The sequence below is a fragment of the Furipterus horrens genome, unplaced genomic scaffold, assembly GCF_987537825.1.
Source record: "Furipterus horrens unplaced genomic scaffold, mFurHor1.1.pri manual_scaffold_2, whole genome shotgun sequence".
NCBI lineage: Eukaryota > Metazoa > Chordata > Mammalia > Chiroptera > Furipteridae > Furipterus > Furipterus horrens.
The window spans coordinates 203,534,253-203,554,529 of NW_028327172.1; the positions used below are offsets into that span (position 1 = coordinate 203,534,253).

Below are 20,277 nucleotides of genomic sequence, written 5' to 3' on the forward strand. Positions count from 1 at the left end.
TTCCTTTTTGCTCAATCCTTCCACCCCTTCCCTCCCCCCACCCCTTGGCTGTCATCTGCTCTCCGTCTATGAGTCTGTCTCTATTTTGCTTGTTAGTTAAGTTTGTTCATTAGATTCCACATATGAGTGAAGTCATATGGTATTTGTTTTTCTCTGACTGGTTTATTTCACTCAGCATGTTTTCCAGGTCCATCCAGGCTGTTGCAAAGAGCAAATTTTCTTTTTTACAGCTGAGTAGTATGCCACTGTGTAAATGTAACAAAGTTTTCATATCCATAAAATAAGGGGACTCAATACCCATTTAGTTTTTTTAAAAAAGTATAATCTTCAAGTTAGCCCAATTGAAATAGCAATGGTTTTTCTAAATATGCTATTGTCTTTGGTATAACTGAGCTTGTAGTTATAACCAATACCAAATATTAGTGAAGAGGGAAATTATGATAGAAAAAAGGTAAAAATTAAAATGAAATATTTAAATATTAAATATGTCTATATGTTTTTCTTGAAATCTAATATAGTTTAAAGGAATGACTTCATTTTCCAATGTGTCCGCTGTGGAATTATATATTTCATTCTATCTGAGATGCCTTCTCCAGCCTTACCCACTGTCCCGTGTCCACAGCCAGCCTGTCCTGAATTAAACATCACATCCTTCAATAAAGCCTGAACTCTCACCCCACAAAGCGTAATTTCGCAGTAACCACAAGAGATACGTATATTTTGATTATTTTCATGTCTTGTCTATAAAATTCTAGGTTCCTGGGCTCACCTTCACATCCTCCCTCCCCCCATCTATGCAAACATCACGTAAAGGTGAAAACAACAATTAGCATTTCTGAATCCTCTGTTGCACACTTTTGTGAATCGCTCTGTACAGATCACACAAGAAAAATATTTTCTAGTAAGTAAAAGAAATTCAACTCACTTGTTCACTTTCTTAGATGTAGAGATGTTAGGACAAGTACTACGTTTATGATCTAATTCACCACAAATGAAGCAGCCATCTTTGGGGCCCTCGCAAGAATGATCTGGGAGAGCGCAGCAATTGCAAGTGCTACAGTGGATCCAGGCTGTAAATAAAAATTACATCTTAGAAGAGATTCATTTAATGCAATTTCTCATTTGATTAACCTTTTTAATAGGGAAGCATGAATAGTGTTTACTCTGATTATTGTGATGGGTTTGCATAGCTGGTTATAATTTGGCTGAAGAGCCCAAAGTTAAATGGTTGGCATCCCTTGTAAACCAGCTAACTTCTTTCTGAGACATGGCAACGAATTTAGCACTTCTCTGATGACTCTATGAAGTAGAGAATGTACATTTTGGTAACTGTAAAACTTACAAAGCAAGTAAGTTAATAGAGGTCCGTATTAATTTTTTCTTTTATAAATACAGTTAAATACAAGTCCTATATAGATGAAGAAAAACTCAGATGTTTTCACATATCTCAAACACTAAGTCTAAATACTTACAAGGCTTTACACACTTTTGGCAGAGAAAGCAATGGTTCCATTTTCTACCATCCTACAAAAACAATTTTTAAATTATATTTAATTTGTCATTAAAAATCAAGTCTTACAATTAAAAATTAAAATATCTTATTAAAATCTACATAAATTATTAATTCCTTATTTCTCACTTTCGTAGGCTTCAAAATTACATACTTTGATTTTAATTTATGTATTTTTGCACTCAACTCAATGCCTCGTTGATGGGCTCCAATTTCCTTAACTCAAAAACTGGGGGATTTATCTAAATGATCTTGAAAGTCCGCTCCAGATCAAGTAATCCAATCTGCATAAAGAAGGACTCAATGAAAATTTTAAGAGAATTAATGATTCATTATTTTTATGTGTCTATCCAGTATAATCCTTAAAAAAATTCATATTTGAGAAGTGTATGTAGTTTAGAAAGACAGAGATTCTAGGTTACTCTCTGGGTAGTTTTAGAACTGTGAAGTAAAACATACCTAGAAAAGTTCATAAACCACATATGCCCAGTTTAATGAGTATATAAAGTCCCCCAACAGGTCAAAAAACAACACTGTCAGCCCCCAGACACCTCCCCACGTGCCCCTTTCCAACCTAGCTTTCCTCCTTCCCCATTGAGTAACCATATTCTCGTTTTTGTGCAGTCACATCCTTGTTTTTGTCTATCTTTATCACTATGTGTGTACCTCTAAATAATAAACTTTCTACATTTTGAACTTTCATGTTCTGGGCATCATTTATTTAAATGAAGAATGCAAATAATTTCTAGATGAATTGCAAGTATATGTAATCAGATTGTTAACATAATTAAAAACTAGTATCCTCGTCGGCAGCCATCTGTCTCGAGAGACGATGGTGTAGCTTCTTAAGAGTCTATCTGCACCGCCGAGAATGGCTGTGCAGTCCAACTCGGGAGTGACACGGTATCTGTCTCCTCCCGTGTTGAATCGACATCTTGCGATGACGCTGGAGTGTCCTCTCCAGTGAAGCTGAAGCTACAGAGCCTGGGCAGGGTGATATGGAGGGTCTGCTGTTGCCCATGCAGCAGACCCCCCCTCTCTTCGCAGCTGAAGGGTCCAAGGGAAAGACGGAGTCAATACAGCTTGGCTTCAGGTGCGCCGCAGGAGTTGCCGGTGTTGACTACAACGTCGAACCGCCTTAGGGACTCCGGCTCCGGATTTTCTGTCGGGGTTTACTCCCTTAGCCTTTCCCCTGAAGAGGTATGCCGCAAGGCAGCGGAGGTTTTTTCGAATCAGAGTTTTCCTTCTCTGATGTGCCCTGACTGGAAGATCGAACCAGCGACACTTAGCTCGCAGGCCGAAGCTCAATCCACTGAGCCAAACCAGCCAGGGTGAAAAACTAGTATAACTAGTAATAAAATTATAAAGTTGTGAAAAATGTACTTTCTAATAGTTATAAAAATACACCCCTGCCCTGGCTGGTGTGGCTCGGTGGATTGAGTGCTGGCCTGTGAACTGAAGGATCACCAGTTCGATTCCCAGTCAGGGCACATGCCTGGGTTGTGGGCCAGGTCCCCAGTTGGGGGGCGCATGAGAGGCAACCACAGATTGATATTTCTCTCCATCTCTTTCTCTCTAAAAAGAAATTACACACACACACACACACACCCTTTCCTTTGAAAAATGGTATGTGCTTATTGGCCAAACTATACTTCACATGTTCTTTCTGACTGGATTTAAAAATAACGGAGCAACTTAGGGGTGCTCCCACATTCCTAAAAAACAAAGAGGAGGTTCTGTCCCATGTAGTCCTTCCTCATCTGTAAAAAGCGATGAGTAACTGTCTATCTACTAGGGCTGTTGAGAGCAGTAAACATGAGCCCATGGACAGCTCTTAGGAAAGGGCCTGGCACATAAAAAAATGCATAGAATATGTTATTCGTTATAATTTCGCCAGAATAGTGATGATATCGAATAGTTCAATGCCTTATTTGAAACATCGTAATTCTGTGTTCAACAAAATTCAGTGCCTTATTTAAAACACTAATAATTTTAGCAGTCACACAACACCACATAAAAATGTCTGCAAATAATTGTTAGTGATGTGTTACATGCCTTTGAATTAGCTCCCCTCCCGCTACCCTGAATGGGTGCCGTCCACAACGTCCTGTTCTCAACAGCCCTGCTCGGCTTCTGTAGGCTCACGCCATTGGCTTCTTTTATGGAGTCACTCTGTCTCATATTTGATCTTCCTCGTTTCCTGCTGCCTTCTGTTTTCCTAGCGTTGTTGCCTTTCCAGAGAACCCTGCCTTCTCGGGATGTGCCCGAAGTAGGCCTACTTCGGTTCTGTCATTTTTGCCTCCAGGGCTGTTGCAGGCTTAGTTTGCTCTAGGACCCTCTTGTTTGTCTAAGTACTTTTAAAAGCCTGTTGTACTTTATAATTAGAAATAAAATACTGTATTAAAGTATAATTAATAAATGATAAGATATTAATACAAATTATATTAACAAAGTGACATTAAACAAATGTAATGAAAACTAGTAAACTAAAATAAAACTAATAATATATTTGAATAAAAATGTATTCTAAAGAGACCTATACCTTGGATGTGCAAGAATTACAGTGTTCACAGTGCTGATTCTCGAGAGAAACATATCGTTGACACAGAGGGCAAAATCTAAGGAGGAAAGAAAGACTTGAACAAATTTGCTGCACATACAAAAACTGGTATAATCCAAATTTAATTAAATATAAAATCATGGGCCAAAGTTAAAACTAACAGAACTACATAAGTCACTGTTAAAAGTACTTTAATGTTAGATATATGAAACTGTATTTTCAGTGGCTTGTGTATTTCAAGGTCCCACATGACCTTACCTGTACCCTTCCTCGACAGGAAGGACTATTTTGTTGGGTGGAATGTTGGTGAAAATACGCACAGGAGACTGCTTCCGACCTGTCTTTCCATGTTTATAAAGTGCATGATTATCATAATCTACCTAGAAAGTATTAAAAAATTGAAAAAGAAAATTTACTCAAATGACTCAATATTCTTTAAGATTCGTTAACCAATAAATGAACAAGCTGATGCCAAGATACAAGTTAAACTGAAGTATTTAATAAGAAATTCTTAAAAGCAAGAATTTACTTACTTACTAATCAGCTGCTTCAGAAAGGCCTCTATGAGAGTGAAATTTGATTACAAAAATGGTAAAATTTGTTACGACAAATTCACTTTGCCTAGCATTGAGAACTCTAATCTTTGATCCAATACAATAGACTTTATAAGAAAGGCTATTATGTAATTAAGAATTTAGATTTTGTAAAAAGTACATTTTGGCAGTCACAAAATAGGGGAATGGAAAGCACAGCATAGGGAATATAGTGAACAATATCGTAATTACTAGGTATGGTGCCAGATGGGGCTGGGAATAAAGGGGGAAGGACCACTGTGTAGAGTATGTGATTGTCTAACCACTATGCTGTACACCTGAAATTAATACAAAGTAGTATTGAATGTAAACTATAATTGAAAAACAAAAATAATTTTTTTTAAGAATGTAGCTTTTGGTGTTAAAAAAAATTCCACCTTTGAAGATACGTGCCAGCTTGGCTGGGGCTTTTCATTTTGTGTGTGAAAGTCACATGCCCATCTCCAGCTCTCCAGTTCTCAGTCTGGCCCTCCCCCACTCCCCAATAGAGAGAGCGCAGGTCTGGAGGCTCTGCTGCTCACTTGTTATGCGGCCGTAAGCAAGTTTGCAGAATTTTCACCTTAGAGATGTTGTGAAGGTTAAACGGTATAACGTATGTAACACACTGAGCTCAGGGCCTGGTACATGGTTGAGATAGACAGAAAGACAGCGATGAAGAGAGTCATAACTACAGTTCTCCGCACGATGTCCTACTGCAAACATTCGCCTCTCTTCTCCAGATCCCTAACTCAACTTCCAGTTTCAGCAGATTATCTTGAAAGTAAATTGAAGCTAACAGCGTGATTTCTATTAGCTTCCTGCTCCTGTCCCTCCTCCAACCCCTCTATTATCCATACACATTTTCAATTTGTTTTAAACCTGCTATGGATCCATCCAGCCACTTAGTCCATCTTTCCTTAAATCTGTAATTCTCATTGTGGTGTCTCGATCGGCAACATCACCACCTAGGATCTTGCTGGAAATGCAAACTCTGGCCTTACCTAGGACCCAATAACAGAAACTCGGGGCAGGGGGGCAGCAATCTGTATTTTTAACAAACCTTCCTGGCACACTAAAGTTTGAGAACTACTGCTTTAGATTACCCACAAGAATACCAGGAGATTTCTATGAGGTCAATACAGGTAGATCACAATTTTCAAATAAGTTGTAACAAATTGTTTATATTCTAAATAGGAATATACTTAAGAATTTACAACAGAACTGGCTCGCAAGCTGGCTAATAACCCAATCACAAAAGATGTAAGGAACTGATGACAAAGGAAAGCAGGGCCTTTAAAGGGAGAGTCCTAAGTGCTCTCTGTGGCCCTGCCAAGGCCTCCTAGCTTTACAGGGGGACAAATCAGCTTCAGCAGTGGTAAAAAAATAAGTACAGGATGAGGAGACCCAGCTAAACAAGAGCAGTATGAAAAAAAAAACCCAAACCCTGGGGGTGTTCTGTTAGCTGTCAGTGTGGTAAGTCCACAGTACAGCAAAACTGTGTAAAAGCGAGGATGAGGTCAGAACACAGTTGAAACCCCACATTCAGTCGCTACATTTTAAGAGAGATGTTAACAAAACGAGCTTATTTCCACTGAAAGTAATGGAAATGAATAGGATTTAGAGTCTGACATATTGGTGGTGCTTATTCAGAAAAGAGAAGACTGGGAAGATCTGATAGCTCCTTTATAACTGAAGGGGTGTCATGTGGAATAGAAATTAGCCTTATCCCTTACTGCTTCGGAGAACAGAAGTAGGACCAATGGTTAGAAGTTAATAGGGAGCATATTTTATCTCAATATGAGAAAATTTTCTAACAATTAGAGCCATTAAATAAATTGAGTTGCCTTGTAAGGCTGTAGGACTCTGTGCACTGCAAGCATTCAAGTGAGCTTAGAAGACTGCTTATCGCGAACTTGGTGGAGAGGATTATTACGTTGGGAAGTTAGCCTATGTTACCTCTGTTTCTTTCCAACTTTAAAATTCTATGAATGTATGTTAGCTATTAGAGGCTAAGATACAAAAGTAGATTTTACTTCAAAATCACCTTAAAATAGTGCCTTCAGTAGTTTTCTTTTAAAATGGTTTAAATTCATAATTTCCCCCCTGCACTCCTTTTTGTACTCTATAAATATATGGCACCTTATTAAATTCAACAAGGATACTTTGAACATTTATGAGCGTCATAAGAAAAAACATTCTTTCCAAGAGGAGATTTGCAAATGTTGGAAAAGAGTATCTTAGAAAGATTTCTAGCAAATAGAATATTCCATGAAATATAATAGATAGCAGATGGAAGAGAAGGGAAAAAAAAAAAAGAACAATTTCTTTATGGTTACCCAAGGAGTCAGAGAATGTACGTGTCAGGAAGGTGGTTGATTGCTTGATTTTGCATAACCTAATTGAGATTATTATTATTTTTAAATGCGGGTTTGTTGTGCTAATTAACTATAAACATATGGTATGTAAAATGCATGCTGCTAGGGTAAATTAATGTACCTCTAACATACATCCATATTTCATAGCTTCATCCACACAAATAAACCTCCTATGGAAGTGCTGTAAAGCAAACACAATTTTGCAAATTGCCTATCACTAGTGGTAGAGCTGATACACCATTTTCCCATCATTATCCCTGACATTTCACTCACAATGATGATGAGAGGCATTTCCAAATAGAAAATTTCTCCCATGGAACTGATTAATGTGATGAAGTACTGTATAGAAATGAGGGAAAGCACAAAATCTCTGCACTTCCTAACTTTTAATTTTATCTCTACGCAAATTTCTTCTGTAACATGAGACTAAAACTAGCTATACAGAAGCCAAGACATTCAAGTCAACAAACATTTATTTTGAACCTACTATGCTCCAGGCATCCTGCCGGGAAACCAAGATCAAATAAAACCGAGTATTTGTATTTTCAGAACTCCCTAAGGACTGTGTTCTATTTAATTTCAGTAAACTGAAAAGATCCCAAGTGAACTGACTCTTCAGCTCCATCAACCAGCTTATAAGGTCTTTTACTCATATTCTCCATATCCCATGTAACCTCATTTAAAATGACTATATACAGCAGGGGGCAAAAGTAGGTTTGTAGTTGTTCATTTGGAAAATAATACAACAATTAATAAATAATAATACAAGAATAAAGTCTGTTTCGTGGACTCACAACTGTAAACCTACTTTTGCTTCGCCCTGTGTATAATTATTCCCCTTGTCACTTCAAACCCACTGAGTGTTTTATTATCTACTGAATCTTAAGACTTTCAGTTGCTACTTTTAATTTATAATCATATCTCAGAAATTCCTGTCAAAAATCTTCATTTCTAAACATGACACTAGACAAAAAAAAAGAAAATAAAACACTTTTCTATGAGATGATTTTTTTAAAAGATAGCTTAAAAAAAAAGCAAAGAGCTCTACTTTTAACAATCCAGACAAATGTCCCAGATTAAGTAGAAATAAGAGATCATATAACATGTTCAAGGTGGAAGGTAAGTGAGATGATCCCCTTCAGATCTGGTGAATACAGGACCTGAATGCCATCGCTGCCCGACCCCAACCCTGGGACAGGCATCACTGATCAGTTACACTGCTCTGTCGCTGAGCCTCGTTCTCCACAAATTCTCCAGAATGTCACTACCAATTAATTTACCGGGCTTAGTGCTAAAAGTGAAACTTATCTGCCATACCTTTTCTGGTTCCATCATTTTATTTTATAGGTAAGGAAACAGAGACCTGGAAAGATAAAGTGACTTCTCCCAAGATTAAATAGCCTCTAAAAGGCAGTGCTAGAACTCAAACTTCTGACTCTAAATCAGAATTTCTTTTCATTAGCACATCCTTCCTTTCTAATCTACCCTTAATAAAACACTTGGCTTCCTAGGTCTTTGATAACTATTTTATTCCGCACTTATCAAGTGCTTTATCATAGAAGAGTCTACATCATTTATATTTTATGAAGATTTGCAGCATTTCTGCCTTCCTCCTACCTGAACAGTATTTAAAAAAGAGATTTACTGATTTTTGGATTTTTTACTGCATTGTGGTTTGGGAGCTTATAATCATCTCAGGACAATGTCAAAAAGAAGGCCTAATCAAAGTCGATGGGGAAAGATTTGTGAAGGAAGGGAGGGGGTTTTCAATTTTTATTTGATAAAGGTGGCTAACCTGAAAGACAGAAGTTGCCACAAAATGAGCTTAAAGTAACAAAAGCAAGCAAGCAAAAGGCTCAGAAAGGATGATGATAATAATAATGAGTCCAGATAAATTGTGAAAAACAAAGGTAGAGAAGTTATGAAAGAGGAGGTACAACAAATGAGGTTAATTAAATCCACTATGACAGCAATTTTCCACCAGTGCGCTGCAAAAAATTTTTGAAGAGGCCAACACCTGACTCCTTAGTCAGGGGCACTGACCTCTCTTCCCTTAGTTTGTCAAATAAAAAAGCGACAACAGCCAGCACAACAGCAGTCGTCTGGTGTGAAGGAGGCAAAATTATACCTATTTTTTTGTCAGATGAGCAAAAAATGTAATATATTTTTTTAGTGTGCCACAGAATTTTAGTAATTAGTTTACTTGAAAATGGGTGAAAATCGCTGCACTCGGAGATACGGTGAAACTAGTTTCTCCAACTGAGCATGTCATGGGCAGTAGTATTCTCATCCTTAGTAATAGTCATAAAAAACAAATATTTGTTTTGTTTTAGAGATATTATTCTAATTTTTCTTTCCAAATGTTGGCTTTCTCTTTATTGAAAAGACTGATTTTCACTCTGTCCAATCCACATGAGCTAATTAGAAACTTTTTCAGTAATACACTAAATTACATAATTATATCCAATAACCTTGGATCTTGAAACTATTTCTCAAAACTAAAACTGCAATATTCCCAAAAGTTCTTTCTTAGTAACACAGGCTGTCTAAACAGACAATAACGAGTTACTCTACATGAACGTTTCTCACCAGTTTATTTGATCTGCCTTTGTCTCCCCACCATTTCAAACTCTTGTCCGCAGTAGATGGAACAGCTTCCTGAGGGACCTTGTATTTTGCAATTTTAATGCTCCAAAGACTGTACTAAAAAGGACCCGAAGAGAGTTTTATCCCCACGTTGGGTCTATCTGAAGGATGACAATATGTGTAGTGATGGTTACGACAATGCTGATGGCAATAACCTCTCCATTTGCTGTGTCAGAGCCTAGGCTAAGCCTTTTTCATGTATTATGTCATATAATTCTTAAAACCTTATGAGGCAGATATAGTATTACTATCTGCATTTAACAGGTAAGATGAAGCCCTGACTGGTGTGGCTCAGTGGACTGGGCATCATCCTTCAAACCGAAAGGTTACTGGTTCGATGCCCAGTCAGGGAACATGCCTGGGCTGTGGGCCAGGTTCTGGGTTGGGGGCCTGCGAGAGGCAACCAACTGATCGATGTTTCTCTCGCACTCTGTGTTTCTCTCTCTCTCTTTCTCTCTCCCTCCCCCTTGCTCTAAAAATAAATAAAATCCTTAAAATTTTTTTTCAAAAAACAGGTAAGATGAGCTTCAGAGAGTTAGATAAAATGTGCCTCACCAGCGAGTGGCAGAACCAGGATTAAAACTCAGTTCCTTTTTGAATCCAGAGTTCATGCTAACTTTTTCATTCAGTTTTGATTCAACATGTAGGACACCTACTATGTGCCAAGTACTGTACCAGATAATCATTCACTGTCAACGGCAGCAGGTGCTCCTGGAAACGAACTAGTTTACTTAGTTTACATCTTTAGGATATGTCAGCTATCTCGGCACTGTAAATGTCAGTGTTAGAAGCATCCCTCAGACAAGAAACAGAAAACTGGGTGACCTTAAAAGGAAAGTAGCCACCTTTGAGTAGAATCATGATGTGGATTTTGTCTAAAGCAGAGCTCCAAAAGTTAAGGTTAAAATGGCTTGTGTTATATACTTTTGGAAAGGAACCAGTTAATATGGTTCAATAGTCATAAAAACGTCCATTAAATGTGATAATGTAATTTTTAGAATTCTATTTTAGTTTTGGAAATTTATTTTAAGGAAGTTATGTAAAATATGGGAGAAAATTATATGAATAAAAGATGTTTATGGCAGGGTTATTTATAGCACCTTAAAGGTAGAAGCAACCTTTAAGTCCAAAATGAAGGGAATGATAACACAGCCTGTTAATGAAATAATTTAAAGTTATTAAAAGCTTACAAATTATGTAGCTACATTTAAAAATGTACATTTATATAAGACACAGTGAAGAAAAGAGAATTCAAATTCATCTGTTACGATTACAAATATGTAAAAGTGGTTTTAAAAGTGACTGGAAGGGAATACTTCAAAATTATATTTGCTATTTGGGGTGAAATCACAGGTAGAGTTTGTCCCCTCATTTTTAGTAATACTACTGTTTTCAGAACTTCCAAATAATTTTCACAATTGTATGTAGTCCAGACGAGCAAGATCAGAACCTACTGCTGGCTTGGAATAACCAGTTACAGAGATGAAAAGCCTTAGTCAGAGGGTAATCAGTTGCTCAGAAACCTCAAACAGAAAAATATAAGCACAAAAGAGGAAAAAGTGCCCACAGGGTGACCACACGTAAGTGACAGGGACAATGGGCTTCACTTCAGACCCCAAGGACATGAGTTCAGGACAATGGACATTAAAGCAAAAGACCAGGCTGAGGGGCAGATGGTGGCTCTTCTCCACTACAAGGCAGGTTCCCAGGGCCTTGGGCAGGGTTTTGGAGAGGCCTCGTCAGTTCCGCCGGAATCAGCCCCTCCACACCCACAAGCGCACCTCAGCACCTCTGCCTCCCTGGTGCCCCCTGACCTGTGACACACCTGTCCTTAGAGTTCCTGCCATCCTCTGAGGTCAACAAAGGGTGCAGGACATTCTACTGACCAGAAAAAGGTATTTCCTTCTCTACAACCTCTAAACAACAAAAGCTCACCGAACTATGATGATCCTGGGGTGCCGAAAAATCTTCTGGTGATGATAAACGATTAGGTTTGTTAGTCTAAAATGCAGCTGCACTTCAGAGTCACGGTTTCTGATTTTGATTTAGGAGGCTTATTTGGATACCTAAGGATTTATATTTTTAAGAAACACCCTAGGCTACGTATAATTTTAGTGTTTAACACAGCTTATAGTATTTTCATTTACTAAAACCAGTGGATAGTCCTAATCAGAATATTTATTTAAACTGAATAATATACATTCCCCAACCATGCAAAGACAGAATATTTACTATACCTGATAATCCAGCATGCAGAAGCTTGGAAAAAACTGACAAATTCGGGACTCAAAAAAATAGGGGAAAATCCAGAACATGGGTAGTTCCTCATGACTATTATCTAATGGATCACCAAAAAAAAAAAAAAAAAAAAAAAAGGAAAATAAGAAATTGATATTAGAGAAAAAATAAAGCAATTATAACTGGAAAACTTCTGGTATCAGAAGAAAGTACAATCGTTCACTACATTTAAATCATACAGAAGGCAACAATGTTTACCAGAGCGCCATTTATAACCAGATCTTTCTTTCCAAAGGCAATGAAGACAGTCTTTTATATCTAAACACAGCTACAAAGGCGTGTAAAGTGACCTTTACGTACATATCATGACAGTATATATAAAGGCAGAGATGTTACTAAAAAAGTGGGAAATAAAATTAATTCTTATGAGAGGCAGGGAACGCAGCTATTATTTACAAAGCACTGAGGTAGGCTGAGTACGATGCTAGGTACTTTCTATATATTATCTCTGTATAATAACCTCTAAGTTCGATACTAATAATCCCATTTTGTAGAGGGGAAAATGAAGCCGCAAATTAAATAATTGGTTCCAGTGATGCAGCTGATAAGTGGAAGAACTGGAATTCAAGCCCACAAAGCTCTTTATTGCTTCCCCAATAACATAGACTTTATCCACTCTGAAAAGTGAGTTAAGAATTGAAAATAAGTGAAATACTTAACACTATGATTCACATTTTAGACTTTGTTTGCATTCTGTCCCCAAATCACAATATTTATGTAGCACAATTGATGGAGAAACTTGATCACAAACTACTGGCACTCTTATAATTTATTAACTAACAAGCTGGAAACTAAAAAATTATTGTACAGGCTAATTTAGATAACTGTATGAAATACTCTGAAGTCCTAAGTCACCTGAAACTGAATGATAACCCTCAACCCTCTTCCACCTCTAGGACCGGGTTTCTGTCACTGATAACCACTGGCAGGCTACTTCCCCACCCAAATCTCGGCACAGTTTAATTAGCACTCTGGGCGAGAGGTTGGGTGCCATCTTAAGAGTTTTGGGCAAGGCTTTAGGAACAGGGAACGCAAAGTCCATGAGGGCAGAGGTATGTGGCTGTCCTGTTCACTACTTCCAGCACCTAAATAGTACCTCGTACACAGTGGCCATTCCGTAAACAGAGGGGTGGGCAAAAATAGGTTTACAGTTGTGAATACAAGAAACACAGTTTATTCTTGTATTATTATTATTTATTAATTATTGTATCATTTTCCATACGAGCATCTGTAAACCTGCTTTTGCCCACCCCTGTATTTATTGAAAAAATTAACAATTCATTGCTATTCTTTATAATGTCCCTTTACTTATGCCCACCAAAAAAACATTTTTACCTATGAGCAATTTTAAAAACACATGATTAGGACAATACAAAGTGTATCATGATGATAAAACTTGCCACATTATCAAACAAGCCTGTGTTTTTAATTTAAAAAAAAAAAAAAAAAAGACTAGAATCCAAGGCATGTATATTTTATCAGTATTCTGATTCACTGAGATCTGCGACCATTTGACAGAAATTAGATACATAGATACATGTTTGTTTTGCAGTAACAAATTATACACCTTGGCTTTGACCTTTTTTCCACATAGCAATTAACTTCTTGAATGTAACAGCCAGAGGTTCAACCAAGCCACCAAAAGGAGGATCTGTCACCATAATGACTCCTTCACCTTTATCTTCCTGTAGAAATGTTCTGCATACTTCAAGGGCAGCCTAGAACAAATAAAAATTCATTTCTAAATCAGGACGGAAAGAGGCACCTCATCCCACTTGGAGGAGAACGCACAGCGCTCAGCCTGACTCTTCCTACTGAAACTCGCCCATCGGCCCCCCTGCAGTCCCGCGCTCACATCCTGAGACCTCTCTCATTCAGCCCCTAAGATTTTATCTTTGGGTTTCTTGATAAGCAGGTTTTTAAAATTGCAAATTCACATACCCATCACTATCAGAGGACAACACATTTCAAATGCTTAAATTTAAAAACTAAATTTAGTAGCCTAAAAGAGAGAAATTCGCTACCCACAAAGACGACTTTAAACACTAAAATTCAATTCAATGAACAGAGGCAGGGACTGTGCTCAACACTGGAGACACAAAGATGAATAAGACGTTTTCTTCCTATCTGGTTTGTCCACCACCGTGTGTTTAGTTTAATAAGAGCTACAATTACCAGTTAAAATATGCACCTGCTTTTGAGTACCAGGTAAAATGGCAGACATATTTAAATGTGCACAATAAGTAAATAAATAAAGATCCACAAATAACAAAGCTTATCCAAGCCATGGAAACATGCTACTAACACATTTTCCCAACAAACTGGTTGAAGTGTTTTTTGCAAGGTTAATATTAACCACTGTCCGGGATATGTATCATTCTTTTGCTTTGGGAGAAGTTAATAAGAGACACATCCATAATAATAACTCTAGTCAAATGACTTTGTAATAGTGTTTAAGTACGTACTCATCTATAAAAACAAATCAACACTTAACAATATCCTAAGTGGCATATGATTTTAAACTTTAATGGTATTTTAAACTTTAATAAACCTATAGGCACTTTGTAATGAAATATATCTTGTTCTACTACTGAATCAATTTAGAAGACCCAACTGATGAGAGGGAAAAGTACAACATCCTAATTCCTTTGCTCTAGGAGAGTCTTTATTAACTTCCTACTGGAAGTCCTACAGCAAAGGTAGTGTGTTAATCATTTTTCAAGTGCTGCCTGGCACTTTCTTAGCCTGTCTACATGAACACGGATCTGAAGTACAGATGATGTTACTGAAAAACCTTCAAGTTCCTTAGAGTTAAAAGCAGAAAAAACAAAACAAAACAAATAAACTAGGCCTAAACACTTAACCAAACCTAACCAACAGTAAGAATCTTTCTGTGCAGGTAAGAATCAATGTGGCCATGCCCTGTCATGAGTTGCCGAGGGTCCCAATGTTGACCACCTGTGGGAAATGGGTGCTGGCCGCGCCCTCACTGTTGATAGGGACTTAACTCTTCATCTCAGTTATCAACGAAAAACTGCTTGGCATTTTAAATGCCACCCTCTATACATACTTTAACCCCTTTACCATTAAGGCATATGACATTTTTTGTTAACCAAATACTGTTATTTGCTATAAAAAATCCTGTGCGGGGACGGCCTGCTTCTCAGTCCAGTGGGCTGTAAAGTGCTTATGCGTAGTGACAGAGACTAATGTCCTCAAAGCTCCCCACACACCTTCATAAGCGCCATGTACACACAAAAGTACTTAGTGATTGATTAGAAGATGGTATCTACTAAAAACCTTGACTCAGGAAATAGGCAGGAAAGGGCAGTTAGTAAAATCATTAACACAATAGTTTTCTGTAGATCAGTCTCTACAGTTAGTGGTGCTTAGAGGCTGTTCCTAAAATACAGAGCGAGGAAAGACTGAGCCGGACGGCTGTTTTCAGCCGAAAAGATAAAGTGGAGCTCAGTCTTGGCAGCTTATTCCACATCATTCTACAAACTTGTTACGTAATTCTACAAACCTTCAATAAAAGTTACATAGACTTTCCTAGAAAAAGGCTAAATGCATGTTACTTTCTTAAAATATATGAAATTGCTAGACAGTTAGTAGATTTTACTCTTGTCAACAAGAAGCAAAATCATGTTATAGTATTAAAAACAAATCACAAAACCCCTGACCCACTCCTGCAGCAACAAGCAGTGACATAAAGTCAGTGCCCTCCTACTGTCCCCAGCCCTGAGCTCAAGGCCTCCTGGTTTAAGAGGCTCCCTTACCAACACTCCTCCAGCCCCACAAACAAGGTTTCCAAACCTCACTTCCAAACCTCCCTACCCTCTGTTTTGATGAAATATGAATCCAAGGCACACCACCAAGTCATCTCTGACTCTCCCCCAGATTACGTATCATCAAGTCTTTTTTTTTTTTAATTGAGGTACAATTTTTAAAAATTCAGGTGTACAACATAATGATTACAACCAAGTCTTCTTTTTTTTCCATCTGTGAAATGCCTCCAGAATCCACCTTTAAAGAAAACAGATTTAGAGCCCTGGCTGGTGTGGCTCAGAGGATTGAGTGCCAGCCTGTGAACCAAAGGGTTGCTTGTTCGATTCCCAGTCAGGGCACATGCCTGGGTGTGGACCAGGTTCCCCAGCGGGGGGCGCGTTGAGAGGCAACCGCACACTGATGTCTCTTTTTCTCCTTCTCCCTCCCTTCCCCTCTCTCTAAAAATAAATAAATAAAACCTTAAAAAAAAAAACTGATTTAGAGAGGAAAAGAGAGAGAGGAAGAGAGAGGGAGAGGGTGAGAGAAAGAGACACATGGATTTATTGTTCCACTTATTTATGCATTCATTGGTGGATTCCTGTGTGTTGTGCCCTGAATGGGGATTGAACCCGCAAACGTGATGAATCCCAGTGACTCTCTAATCAACTGAGCTACTCAGCCAGGCTTCAGAATCCACTTCTTTCCTCTCTTTCCCCCACTTCCACTATCCTAGTTGAAAAATTCCTCACCAACCATTGTCAGGTGATTTTTTAATTCTTTTCTCTCCTTCACACGTATCTCCTAAGTTCTCAAATCCTAGTGATTATTACTCACATTAGCCCTTTGGGAAATGGTAAAATACATCCAATTCTGTTTCAACACTTGGTTTTCATGGCTATTATGGCTGAAAAAATATATATCCCAATGCTAAAATGATTATGCTGGAAGGAGTACATCACTGGCTATACTTACTAATCAGGAGGCTCACTTCTCAATCCCAACCAGCAATTCAGAATTTGTTCTCATTTCCTAAATACTTAGTTGTTTAAGCATGGTTCCCAATTTTAAAAAAATTGACACAGACACAAACACACATGGATATGCTTTAAGTAGTCTGATAATTCCAAAACATTTTCAAATTCAAAATCTTCTGGTAGGTGTGACTACTTGATTGGTTGTGATGTTTACTTTGTAACAGGACTGACAAAGAGCTCAAACTACGCAAGGTATTAGCTCTGCAGTGTCGTTTATTCGCAATGATATTATTAACATCATAGTGAAAGGAGCTTTTATTAAGCACTATCCTTTTTTATTTTTAAGATTAATGTTTTAGAGCAGTTTTAGGTTCACAGCAAAAGTAAGAAGGTACAGTGATTTCCCACATGCCCCTGCCCCTATGTATGCACAACCTCCCCCATTCCCCACTGGACAGGTATTGTTACAATTGATGAACCTAAGCTGATACATCATTTACACTAAGGTGCACTCTTGCACTACTTTTTAAGGATTAATTTAATAAAACCATAAATCCCCTTAACTGGGACATGGAACATATCAGGGAGGCAGACACGAACAACCACCCGGAACTACTTAATTATAGCACTGCAACTCTAGGAAGAAGAACCTGACCTTGTCTGGGACTCAGGGAGACTGCAGAAAGTGACTTGGAACAGAAGCTCTGAAGGATGAGGTAAAGGCAACAAGGCAAAGAGAGAGTAGAAGGCAGAGGGAACAGGATGGGCAAAGGCCCAGTGGTGGAAAGGTCAGGGCCAGCTGAAAGTTGGAGCTGGAAGTCGTGTGTCCTGACTGCAAACAGCAAAGCCGGAGCAGGGTGAGGAGGAGCTGAAGAGAAGCGGGGGTCAGACCACACAGAGCCACATGGGCTTGGTGAGAATGTGGGTCCTCACCCAAGTGAAAAGTCATGGAAGAGGAATAATTTGATTACTTGTAGATGCTCAATACACTCAGTTAATGAATAAAAATATCTCTATCAATAAATGGTGGAATAGCCACAGTTTGATCTTAAAAGACTTTAGAAAAGTAACAGAGATAGTCTTGAATTTGTTCTTCCACAAGTGTAGAGATAATGGTTATAAATCTTACCTTTCCATCAAAGAAGTGATGGTTAAACATGTTATAACGGCAAAAGCTATCTTCCATATAAAACTGTGAATACCTGTAAAATAATTTATTACTGGAGTTACTTGTCCAGTCATAGTTATGCCATAAATAAACTAAAATTCAAAACTATGAAGTCACATCTTTAATAAAATCAATTTCATCATTCCTTAAGTGTCCTGAAATAATACTTCCCAAAATCTTAGTAACAGTGGATAATGAATAATTAATTTAAATTATATTTCCCAGTTTAATATCTCAGTTATAACTCTATGGAATACTCATACATAAAATATACATGTTTTTATGGACCAGTAGAGTATACACGAACAATAAGGTTACTGGTAGATTATTATGCAGTTTAAGCTTGAGATAAGTTGGCAATTAAAATACATCTCTCATAGTTAATAATTTTAAGGAAAATACTAAACCAACATTTCTGCTCAACAGCTGTTAATTACTGTATTTTCTTCTGTGATTAACAAAAAATGTACTTAATATAGTTTTTCTTGTCTACTGCAGATTAGCTTTACAAAATATGCTTTTCAATTTGTTAAAAAAGAATCATGTGCATTTCATATTTACTGAATTAGTGCCAGGAAAGAGGGATATTTATACAAGGTCTGTCCAGAAGGTATCCAGCCATGTAATATGAAAGAGAGACATTTATTGAAGAAGAGACAAGATACAGGAAACATTGTACACAGGACAATGATGCCTCAGTCCCCTTCCCAGTAGGCACCTTGGGACCTCACACAGTTCTCCCAGTTGCCATCACCTGCCTCATTGTATTTTTCTGAATCTCATAGACGGTGTGAAATGTCTTCCCTTTCAAAGGTGATTTTAGTTTTGAGAAAAGCCAGAAGTCGCAGGGTGCTAAATCTGGGCTATAGGGGGGCTGAGACACCTGAGTGATTTGATGTTTCATTAAAAAACTCTGCACAGGACATGATACATGAGTGGGCATGTTGTTGTGATGAAGCTGCCAATCACCAGCTGCCCAGAGCTGTGGCCTTCTGAATCATCCAAATAGTTTCTGTGTAGGAATGCTGAAGCTTAATGCAAAATTGATGCAGATTCATTGTTCTACTTGCTCAGTCATTTTGAATGTGACAGCCACACAGTACACATGCTCCCTCAGTGGTGTCTGCCACCCCCACTGACTAGTACAGTGAAGTCGTCATTGTTCACGCATGCGCATTCCAGTCCACTCGCCTTGGCTGCCAAGTTACATTGACGTCGCGCAAACCGTTTTCATTATATTAACAATGACTGGACTTTTTCCAGACAGACTTGTGTATTTATTTATTTTATTTTATTTTATTTTTAAAAGTATTTTAAGGGACATGTTCACTCTCTTGGGTAGTCTCAAAAATGCCTCATTTGCATTGATTTTTAATCTCTGTGAACCTCAGAATCATTCCTTTTTTTTAAAAAGAAACCATTAAAAGAGATACTTAGGCACTTGCTACAAAATTAAAAGGTACAAAATGCTTTGAAAAGAAGTCCCCTTCTTGCCCCTCTTCCTAGCCATCCAGTTCTCTTTTCAGAGGCAACTGCTGTTCTGGATTTCTAAAGAGATGGCGTGTACAAATACAATCTCAGGTGGTGCAAAGGAAAGCATACTCCACATCATCATGCTCTTTACTTTTTTTAACTTCACAATAAATCTTGGGGACAGTTGCACATCAGTTCACACAGCACTTCCTCCGTCTTTTTTAAAAGACACAGAGTATTCACTGTACAACTCTACCCTCCTATTGCCCAAACCGATTCTTCTTGTTCTGTGGAGATGGAGAACAGCTTCTCACAGTTCTCAAAACGTTATCGCTTAATATTATTTAAGACACTGCTAGTGCGTCTGCTAATTTCATAAAACAAATCTGCACTTAAGAAATAAACAAAAGGTTTGGATAACTGAAAAATACTTACATTACATACAGTAACTTAACATTCCCAAAACTGGGGGGCAAGGTCAATCACCATTAATAAACAACTGTCTTCCTATTTAACTAAATTCCAAATAGCTGATAATATTCAAGGGTGGGAAAAAGTAGGATTACAGTTGTTGGTATGAAAAAGTTTATAATACAAGAATAAATAATCATACAAGAATAAACTGTTGCATGTGCTCACAATGATAACCCTACTTTCCCCCACCCCTGCATATACCTCAGTTACTTAATGAATATATATCTATCAACACCAATACAGGTGAGAGTCAACTATCATTTGAGAGTTTTCTTCTCTCTTGCATTACTTTGCGTAATAAGAAAACAGTCCCTATTTAAATATATTCCTACTGTCCATTTTTTATTGCTTCACAATGACACATAGTCGTTTTTGAAAATTAAAAAAGAAAATGTTATTTACAAAAAATTAAACACAGCACAGTTGTCCAAAACTTTCTGGGCAGCAGTGGGTAGAGCC

General features: G+C 37.8%; 1 protein-coding gene across 3 annotated transcripts in view; it reads right to left on the bottom strand.

Moving 5' to 3' along the window:
• Nucleotides 1-20,277, bottom strand: part of ZCCHC4 (zinc finger CCHC-type containing 4) — a 43,640-nt gene that overhangs the window by 3,447 nt on the left and 19,916 nt on the right. Inside the window, exons 6-12 of one of the 3 annotated variants that reach the window (XM_090268202.1) lie at nt 17,833-17,905; nt 13,637-13,679; nt 11,901-12,001; nt 4,329-4,450; nt 4,053-4,128; nt 1,473-1,524; nt 926-1,070 (exon numbers count right to left, since the gene is read on the bottom strand). In XM_090268202.1, the coding sequence (XP_090124328.1) occupies nt 926-1,070; nt 1,473-1,524; nt 4,053-4,128; nt 4,329-4,450; nt 11,901-12,001; nt 13,637-13,679; nt 17,833-17,905 (612 nt within the window). Of the gene's footprint in view, nt 1-925; nt 1,071-1,472; nt 1,525-4,052; nt 4,129-4,328; nt 4,451-11,900; nt 12,002-13,528; nt 13,680-17,832; nt 17,906-20,277 lie in introns of all 3 variants that reach the window. The other 2 variants (XM_090268201.1, XM_090268200.1) reach the window with 2 other exon arrangements.